Genomic DNA, 9,931 nt, shown 5'->3' on the forward strand with positions numbered 1-9,931 from the left:
GAGCTGTGTTGTATTCATACACTCCCTGCATTTCTTTATTCCTTTTCTCTTCTTCACTTCCCACATCAATGTCTTAAGGGTAGTATTTAGATTTTATATCCTGAACCTGCTTTTCATACTGCCTTATTTTTCTTCTGTTTTAAAACATCACTGAGAATCCCCCCTCTCTCCCTCTTCCTCTTTTCCCCTCCCCCTTTAAATCGAGTTTAAGTGATTTTTCTTCTGCTCCCCTGAAACCTGCTTTCTCCTGAGTCAATTTTGCTTCATATTCATTTGGACAAGAGCTACTTTGCAAATATCCTGCTCTGTCTGTTCTCTGTATGATTATCAGCTACTGGGGGAAAAAATAACAAGGACCCAGCTTCCATTCCTTGTGTAATTTCTCTACTAAGCCTAGAAGATTGACTGAGACTGAATGGTTTAAGGTGCGCTTCATACAGGGGTGCTTAATAAATATTTCAAAACAGTATTAAAGTGTTGAATACATTCCACAGCAGTGCTGTTGCTCATCACTTCAGTGCCAACATTTTCTAGGTCCTGCCTCTGCCTAGCAACCATTTTCCCCACATACCTATATGTCCCCAGAAGGTTCAGACAGATTGAAGCTTTTTTTGATCCATCTTTCATTGCTGGAGTTATGCAGTATTGTTTTCATTGTTGCCTCCTGAGGAGTGCTTTATGGGTACCTAAATGCCCTGCTGTGTGCCTTGAAGTTCCTCCCTTAGTGATAGCATGCATGGGAGAGGGGAGGAAACAGTGCAGAGATGCTGAAAGCTACATGTGTTACCCTTATTTACTCTTTAAATCATCTTTTTTTTTAATTCTCTTGAAGCAGAGGTTTGTGGTATATACCCCAGGCTGGTCCTGAGCACAAAGCTCCTGCTTCTGCCTCCCAGGTCTTGGGATTGTCAGTCTGCCCTAGAATTCTGTTGTGTACTCTCCTGTCTGTAAGGATGGATGCCTTTCATTTTCAGCACCTGAGCAGTGCCAAGGATTTAAGAGCTTTTAGCCCTTATAACTAAGATATTTCTTCAGGAGTTTCATTCTTCATCATTTTCTTTTTTTTATTTGTTTGTTTTATTTTTCAAGACAGAGTTTCTCTGTATTGTTTTGGAGGCTGTCCTGGAACTCGCTCTGTAGACCAGGCTGGCCTCAAACTCCCAGAGATCAGCCTGCCTCTGCCTCCCAAGTGCTGGGATTAAAGGCATGCGCCACCAACGCCCAGCTCTTTATCATTTTCTAATTGACTACAGGTGGTTACACCCTGTAACACCAGTCTCCTATTAAGCAGTGTCTCACATCTACAAAATATAAGCTTACACTGAGGTGATGAAGAACCAGCCTGTCTCCGTCTTAGGCTTAAAAGCCGTTTTATAGTAAAGACAAACTAGATTCATTCCTGCTCATAAACCTGTTTCTCAATGATTGGACTATGCCCCACCTGTAACCTTATCAACAAATGGTTCTGTACCACCTATTCCAGGAATGCCAATCACGCCTTTACTTCAAAAAGTTGATAAGCATCTTGCAACCCTACCTTTGCTTCAAAAGGGCTGGTGTGTGGCTATCTTGTTATGACTACTTGTTGTTACAACACCTTGCAAAGAGGTCGTTATGACTAACTTGTTACACTTATGTTCTGCGCCTATAACTCTGCCTATTTTGCCCACCAAATCCCCCATTTGGAAGCCCCCTACCCACTCACCCCCAAGTTATTAAACCTTGTCTTCTTCACATCAATGCTGACATCTCAAACACCATCTTAGGAGATGGCAGCTCCTGTATAAGAATAAAAAGGCATGTTTTTATTGCTTGATTTAATTTGGCCCTGATAATTTGGATCAGTGGTCTTTCTCCTCCCATCTTTGAGATTAACAGTGGACTGGTTCTAATGTGGTAACCTGCATTGTCCTTTTGGAGGGTGGTGCGGGGAGTTACGGAATATTTGTAAAACACTTCACATTTTTCATTGTCTTATTTAAACTCCACGACTCCACAGGGTCAAGGTCATTTCTCCAGGACCAGAAAAAGGAAACTCCGGAGAAACTAAATGACCTTCTCCAAGGTCACCCAATTTGGATGAACCCACACTGCACGCCAGAACTTCAGGAACAACAGTCAATCCAGTTTCCCAGTCTCGTCTATTCTGCTCAATGAGAAAAATCAATTCTGCAAGCAAGGAGAAGCACAGAGGGAAACAACTGTCAAATACACACAAGACGCCAGAGGCGAGCAGACAACAGCGCGCACGCGCAAAATACAGGCACAGAGGGGCGTGGAGGAAGGCTCCAACGCATCTCAGACTCCACCTCTCTCCCGCCCTTCCTGCCAGAGCGCGTTACGGAGTGCGCAGGCGCAGTTCCTGCGTCTGAAGGTCAAACTGAAGCGGGCAGCCTTCATAGCCGCGCAGGCGCAGATGTGTGCCGGGAGCCAAGATGTCGGGTTCCAAGTATAAGCCTGCGCCCCTGGCCACCCTCCCCAGTACCCTAGACCCAGCCGAGTATGACTTGTCTCCGGAGACTCGAAAGGCGCAGGCCGAGCGTTTGAGCATAAGGGCCAGGCTTAAACGGGAATATCTGCTTCAGTACAACGACCCCAAACGCCAAATGCACATCGTGAGTGGGGCCGGGCGGGACAGTGGGCCGCGACAACCGCATCTCGAGCGGGCACACGCGGGGCCGCCCAGCTCCATTCCATATGCTGGACACGGGCCCCTAGCCACACAGCTCTTGTCCCTTTGACCTCGGCCGTAGGCTCAGTGGTCATGAGGATGGGCTCCAGCTGCAAACCCAGCTGGCCTTGCATCCTGGCTGGACGACTTCCCTCCTGATTTGGAGCAAGTTGTTAAACTGCCTACTCTAGTAGGCTTTCTTGTCTGAAGCATGTTTAAAATGTCCTTCATGTCTTCTGAGGCAGAGTAACACGTGACCGGTCTAGCCCAGTATCTTCCTTGTAAAGGGCTTGTTCAGGTCCGGCCGGTCCTTGCAAACTGTGCAGAGTAAAAAGCTGTTTTGAGCTCCAAACTCCCAAGGACACTGCTCTTTCATGGGAATGTAGGGGTTTGATGAAGCGTTTGCATTGAGATCAGACCACATGGCCTGATCAAACTGACAAACTATGACCCCCTGGGAAATTTACGTAATCTCTCTTAAAACATAGCTTTTTAATGTTCTCCTGTAAATGGTGTGCATTAGACATAGAGTTGTGAAATCAAATGAGAAAGTTTTTGGCATCGCTATATAGCGTGCTAGTAAACTGGTGTTTTAACAAGTGTGCCTTTAGACAATTTCCTCTGTAAACGTTCTCTAAATATCTCAAATGAAGACATTCCAACAATTGTATACCCATTCTCTATGAAATTTCGGAAGTTGTGAGAACAGCCAAGGGCAAGTTACACTAAGTGACTAGATACAGTACTAAGTCATGTTTTGTTTTTCTTCTAAAGACATCAGAACTTCAGGTTTACCAGCCTCAGCGCCTCGAACTGGGACTACTGCCCCTTCCTTGCAAAGGCATACCTAACCTTGCAAAGACATTTTTCTTTTTAAATTTATATGCCACAGCCCTTCATAGAACTGTGTAACTCTCCTGTTGGCTTCCTAGATGACAAGACAGTACAGACAGGATATATTGTTCATACAGATATACCCAGTAGCAGGTCCCAGTACTCAGTTTGAGCCCTGGTTTGGGTATACTACTACCTAGTTGGATATAGTATCTCCAACCAGACCTTTGTTTACAGGGTGGAAGAGATACATCTATTCTAAACTGTACACATAGTTGTTTTTGATGTGCTAGATAGTATGCTGTAATTTTCATTATTGTTATTATCTATTTTCAGAGAGGGTCTCTATATATCCCTGGCTGTCCTGGAACTCACTCTGTAGACCATGCTGGCCTTGAACTCACAGAGATCCATCTGCCTCTGCCTTCTGAGTGCTGACATTAACAGCTTGCTCCACAACATCTAGCCTGTTTGTTTGTTGAATCTTTTTAGTAAATAGAATAAGGTCTCAGTCAAGTTTGAACCCCCAGTCTCCTGTCTTTTAATCTCTGTATCCCAGGGCAGTTTCCATTTCTCATCTGTAGCAGAGTTAATAATCCCTGCCTCTTTAGCTGTCTAATCTTTAGGAAATGACTGGTTTGCTCAGAAATATTTGCTCAGTATCTATTATGAGACTATTTGAGGTGATGAAGTAGGAGTACAAAGCCAGCTAAAGTCTCTCTCCTTGTAGAGCTAGCTGTCTTTTTAGTGGGGATGACAAATATTAAGTATGTTAAGAAATCTAAATCATTTAATATGTGAGATAATGTTAAATGATATAGAAAAAAAAGTAAGAGTGGGATTAGAAGGAAGCACCTGTTTGGAACGTAGCATTGGGTGTTTTGGTTTTGTTTGTTTTGAGGTCTCACATGGTAGGGAAATGCTCTACCCATGAGCTACAATCCCAGCCTTGGAGCCTGACATTTAAGTAAAGACCTGAAAGAAGTGAACCAAAGGAGTTAGCTTAGGGAGGAAAATAGCATGCTGGCTAGAGCAGACTGTAAGTATAAGGGCACGAGTGTGCTTGGCAGCTTTAGCATGTTTCAGAATATACCAGAGAGCTAATTCACAATACAGTAGGCATCCTAGAACCCTGGATGCTGAATCAAGTCTGGGACACACACACACACACACACACTTCTTTTTGAAGAGGCCATTTTGGATATAATAAGAAAAGGCAAAATGACAAAACAAAATGAGGTTAAAGTAGCTCTCCTGGGACCTGATCACACAAGACCTGTATGGCACTGTAAAGATTTTTATTGAGGAGGGAGTTACATAATGGAGACTCACATCTTAGCAAAATCTGTTTCCTCAAGAATTATCTGCCAGGGGGTGAGGGCAGAGAAATGATCTAGGAGGCTTTTACCACAGTTAAGATAGTGAATGGTGGCTGTGACAGTAGTTGTGGAGGTGGCAAGTACTGGACGGGTATTTAGAGTAGATCTAGCCAGGTTCAGGGTCAGGTGGATGTGGTACGTGAGAAAAAGAGAAGAGTTAAGGAGAGGAGTTCCTTTTACTAGAGGAAGCTGAGAGGAACGAGTGTGGTGGATTGAAAAGGAATATTGACAGATTGACTTGGGGGTACTTTTGGGGTGCCTGTTAGATGCTTATGTCCATTGCCCAGGTGGGTAGATGTTGAGTTGAACATGGAGGTCTAAGGCTAGAGGTAAAATGTTGGTAACCATCAGCCTGTAAAGGCTTAAAGTCATGTGACTGGTTGACTTTAATGGAGTGAGTATATGTAAGAAAGCCCAGCAAAAGCTGAGGCCCAGTGTTTAAAAAAAAAAAAATGGAAGAAAAAGAACAAAGGAGATGAAGACAGAATAGACAGAGAGAAGAAAAACCAAGCGAGTTGGGCTCAGAAAGTACAGTGAGAAAAGTTTTGAGGGTTTCGCTCTGCCGGAGGCTGCTGACATTCCAGTGGACACCGAGTGGTGTCATGGAGAGTTCCCTTCCCCTGTTTACTTCATTTACTTGTACGAGTTTTTTGTCTGTGTACCATGTATATGCCTGATGCCAGAGGAGGCCAGAAATAGACAGTGGGTCATTGGGAACTAGAGTTAGGGATGGCTGTGAGCTACCATGTGGGTGCTGGGAACTGATCCCAGGGCCTCTTCAAGAGCAACAACTAACTACTCAGCCACCGAGCCCTCTCTCCAGCCTCTTTCTTGTGGTTTTGGTCTTGAAGTTACTGGTACTTTGGGCAGTGAAATTTCTGTGTCTGGAGAGTGGCACATGATTGGCAGATTGAGAAATCTCACTGTGTGGCATTCAGATACATTCTCTAGCAGAAGAGAAGATCCGTTGATCCTTTCATTTCTGGCCTTACTCTCTGCTATTCTAGGGAATAATAGACAACACCGCAAAACCCTTCTGCCTTAGTGTGGAGTGATAACAGTAGTCATTTCTAGAGCAGCGGAAGGTATATTTAGACTTCTCTAACCCATCTCCTCCACGGTTGAGGATTTCACCTATTGAAAGGCTGGAAGCATCTCCACTCAAGGTTGCTTTTACCTTTGAGCTGCAGCTGGTCACCTCAGGGTCAAATTGCTGTAATTCAGTATCGTTTGAAATGTAAATGAGGAACTTATTTTAGTCCTGCCAATCATGGCTGTGTGGTGTTTGTTAGCACCTTCGATGTTCATGCTGCATACTGAAGACTAAAGCTGATTTTATTTGCGTATTTTAATTTGTCAGTTAATTGGAGAGAACAATTTTGCAAAATCACTTGGGGATTTAGCTAATTAACTTTAATTATGTGTTTGGGGTAGATTTGCTATTCTTAGGAAATTATTTTAATATAAATATATTACATTATTTTTTTCTTAACCAAGATAACTGATTTCTTTTTGACAACTTTGACCTTTTTTTCAAGACCTTTTTTTGTTTTTTGTTTTTGTTTTTTTTTTTTAGTTTTTTCGAGACAAGGTTTCTCTGTATTGTTTTGGAGGCTGTCCTATAGACCAGGCTGGCCTTGAACCCACAGAGATCCACCTGCTTCTGCCTCGAGAGTGCTGGGATTAAAGGCCTGTGCCACCACTGCCCGGCTTTGCCAGACTTTTAATAGTGTGGAATGTCATAGTTTGTTTTTCAAACATCAGCCAAGTTAGTTTAGAAACGTACAGTTTATGGTGAAAGGTATAGCTCAGTGATAGAGTTCATGCCTTGGTTTGATCCTCAGGACCAAAAGAAAGCAAAAGCGTTTAGCTCAGGGTTAGAGAAGGCTGCTTTTGTCTTCCTGCAATTAACCAAGCTGGGAAAGGCCCATGGGACAGCATCAGAAAGGGTCCTAGAAGCAAAATAGGAAGCTTGATAGAGCAGCTGGGGTCTCTCTTCGCCAGGGCTGTGGTGTGGTTCTGATAGCCACTTCCAAGAGCCAGAAAGAGGGTAAGGATATGTCTGAAAAGTGAAGGGGGTAGGAGGTTTCTCTGCCACTTTAAAGTTAGGCATCTTAGATCCTAAGTACACAGAAAGCTACCTGGGGATAGAAGAATGTTTCAATTGTGCAGGATTTGAACAGGATCATTAGACAGTTATGACCGGACATGGTGATACACACCCATGACCCCAGCACTTGGGAAGCTGAGACACGGGAGGACTTGGGCTACAGGTTGACCAGGGCTACCGAGCAAGACCTTGTCTCATAAAAACCAAAATCAAAAAAGAAAAGGGAAAAAAAGAGGGAGGAGAGAAAGAAAAAAAAGAAGTTTTTGAATACTAGAAACCAGTCAGATGGGACCGGTGGCACAGCCCTGTCATCCCTCTTGGGGGGTAGAGGTCTGGAAGCCAGAGTCGAGAGTTTGTGAGTTACCCTGAAGAACAGAAGACTTCCTCCTGCTCCTTCACAGCTGCCTGATAAATCTCTTCCTCAACATGTCCTCCTTAAGGTCTGCAAGTCTTTCTTTGTATTGATTTCAGGAAGATCCTGCCTTGATCCGCTGGACCTATGCAAGATCAACAAATATTTATCCCAATTTCAGACCCACTCCCAAGAACTCACTTTTAGGAGCCCTGGCTGCATTTGGGCCCCTCATCTTCTGGTATTACGTTTTCAAAACAGACAGGGTAAGTATTAGACCCAGGTGTTTAACACTGGTGTGAGAGGCCCCTCTAGGAGCTAGCTGCATTGCTCCCAAGCTCCTCCCACCGGAATAGTCCTTTCCCTTTCTGTCTTGTATCTTAATTCCTTTCTGAAATAATTGGGGGTTTCCATTTGATTTGATACTTTGTTAAAAACCATGGCAGCCTATGGGTTTTCTAGGTTTTAATTCAGTGCTTACTCTGCCATTTAAAAAAGTCAGAATGATCAGTTTACATTTATGAGATTAGGGTTTAGCTGGTGACCGCTTTTTTGTTTCTTCCAGGAAATTATAGTGTGATTATTAGGCAAATGAATACTATAATGACTTTTTTTTTTAGTTAATTTTCCCCGTAGAGGGTGGGTAGAAACTTTTACTAAGATATTGAGAAGGTCTCACTGGGTCGCCCAGGCCATCCTAATTTAAGGACTTTGTCTCAGTCTCCTGAGCATTGGGATTTCAGGAATTAGTCACCATGTCTGCCTTAAAACTAGCCTTCTTTTGTGATTCACTTCAGATAGCCTGGTGAAGTTCTCTAGTCTTGTTGGAGCATTTGTTAGAGATGATGTTTATTGACCCAGGGTTAACAGAACATGTGAATCACTTAGCATGCTATCTGTGGCTGAGTTCTTTATGGGAGTTACTCTTCAAACATGCTAAATCCTAACAACAGAAGCAGAAGTAGCCTGTCGGTCACTGTCATTAGAGTCCTGGCTGCATGGTCACAGAGAAGGCTGCTCCATTCTGGCTCTTTGTTTCTGGAACAGTCCCGGGACTTGTACAGCCATCTAGACTGGAGGCCACTCATCGTCTTCATTATCAGCCTGTCACCTACTTTTCTATGGGAGCTTGTCTTTTGATGGGTAAATCAGCTGTGCTTTTTCCAGAACCTGTTTACATTTGCTCCTTGTCTACTTTTGAACCTGGCATGGTAGCTCATACCTGTAATCCCAACCCTGGGAAGCCTGAGGCAAGAGGATCACCATGAGTTTGAGGCCAACTGAGCTATGACTGAGTTCCAGGCTAGCCTGGGCTGTAGGGTAGGATTCTGCCTCAAAACAAAACAAAAACAATGTGTGCTTTAGAATGGGACCATTCCTTTTTCATCATTAAAAATAGCTAAGGTACGTTTGAATGGCAGTATTTTCTTACTGTCCTAACTTTAGCTTTTTATTACTTCCCCAGAGTTCTTGGGCTTTAGGGGATGGTGTTACAATTAAATTTTGAGACTTTTTCTTCCTGATTTGCAGCTATTCCATGACCATGCCAGAATGCATTGCTTTTTAATGTTTTGTCTCTTTTTGTTTGATTTTATACAGGACAGGAAGGAAAGACTTATCCAGGAAGGAAAACTGGACCGAACACTTAAAATGTCCTATTAAATTTGTCATGGATGACTATTCTTGCATAAATAAATCTTCTACTAATCACTGAACAGTTTCTTTTATTCTTGGATTTATTGTTGAAGCACATTAAGCCCTTAAAAATGGAAGCAAAGGTGGCTTGTCCTGGGAACCTGTGTCTCAGAATGATGGCCACTGTTTGCTGGATGTGGTAGACTCTCCTTTCCAGGAGCCCAGCTCAGTGAAGAAACGTTTCTTTACTCATTTAATCTGTCATTCTGCAAATGAGTGTAAACCATGGCAGTTGATATGTGAGCTGAGGGTCCAGTGGTGGGAGAGTCAGAGTGCACAGCCCTCAGGACTCCCAGAGCAGCCGAGCACTCGGTGCCTGGGACTCTAGTCCTTGTGTGGCTCCAGCCTTGATGGTAAGCACAGCAGAAGGTGACGGTATGGGACACATAACAGAGACATGAAGTGCTGATAAGGAAGTAGTTCTCTTTGAGAAGCTCTGGGAGATGGCATTAGACTTGGTCTCTGAAGACCCAGAGGCTGACAGGCCTAGCAGGAACATGAAAGGCCTGCTGGGTTAATCTGACCCTGCCGCCTCTGGAGTAAGAAATCGAGGATGAAGGTCATGCTGAGGAGCGGAAGGATAACAGCTAAGGGCATAGGCTAGAAGTCCAGCCTGGGATAAAGGCTAGCTGGGGTTTAGCAGCGAACTCTGATTTCTGTTCTCTTTTATAGCATGGAGATAGTAATGGCTTTTACCTCGTAAAGCCATGAAGATAAAAATGAAATAGTATTAACCAATAAAAATAACCACTATGTTTTGTAGTTCCGTTTTGAAAACAGTATGATAACAATTTCATCCATGAAGAATCAAATTGTAAGCCTTGGGTGAACAGCATGCTCTCTGGGCTGATTTACACAAGTGTCTTTGGTCTTAACTTTGAAAGCACATG

The 9,931-nt window shown here is 43.5% G+C and overlaps 1 protein-coding gene across 1 annotated transcript; it reads left to right on the forward strand.

Moving 5' to 3' along the window:
* The first annotated feature begins 2,381 nt into the window (after positions 1-2,381).
* Positions 2,382-9,061, forward strand: Ndufb4 (NADH:ubiquinone oxidoreductase subunit B4). The gene is made up of 3 exons (XM_005071503.4): positions 2,382-2,615; positions 7,466-7,612; positions 8,946-9,061. The coding sequence occupies exons 1-3, from the start codon at positions 2,436-2,438 to the stop codon at positions 9,006-9,008; spliced, it is 390 nt and encodes a 129-aa protein (XP_005071560.1). The 5' UTR covers positions 2,382-2,435; the 3' UTR covers positions 9,009-9,061.
* Positions 9,062-9,931: the final 870 nt, after the last annotated feature.

This window comes from Mesocricetus auratus, unplaced genomic scaffold (assembly GCF_017639785.1).
Source record: "Mesocricetus auratus isolate SY011 unplaced genomic scaffold, BCM_Maur_2.0 Super-Scaffold_100008, whole genome shotgun sequence".
NCBI classification, from domain to species: domain Eukaryota; kingdom Metazoa; phylum Chordata; class Mammalia; order Rodentia; family Cricetidae; genus Mesocricetus; species Mesocricetus auratus.

What these genes read in the sequence shown, in the direction of transcription:
- Ndufb4 (XM_005071503.4), top strand. Translation starts at nt 2,436, where the DNA reads ATGTCGGGTTCCAAGTATAAGCCTGCGCCCCTGGCCACCCTCCCCAGT. An exon ending in CCAAACGCCAAATGCACATC is followed by an intron (nt 2,616 to 7,465) that starts GTGAGTGGGGCC and finishes TATTGATTTCAG; the next exon opens with GAAGATCCTGCCTTGATCCG. An exon ending in ACGTTTTCAAAACAGACAGG is followed by an intron (nt 7,613 to 8,945) that starts GTAAGTATTAGA and finishes GATTTTATACAG; the next exon opens with GACAGGAAGGAAAGACTTAT.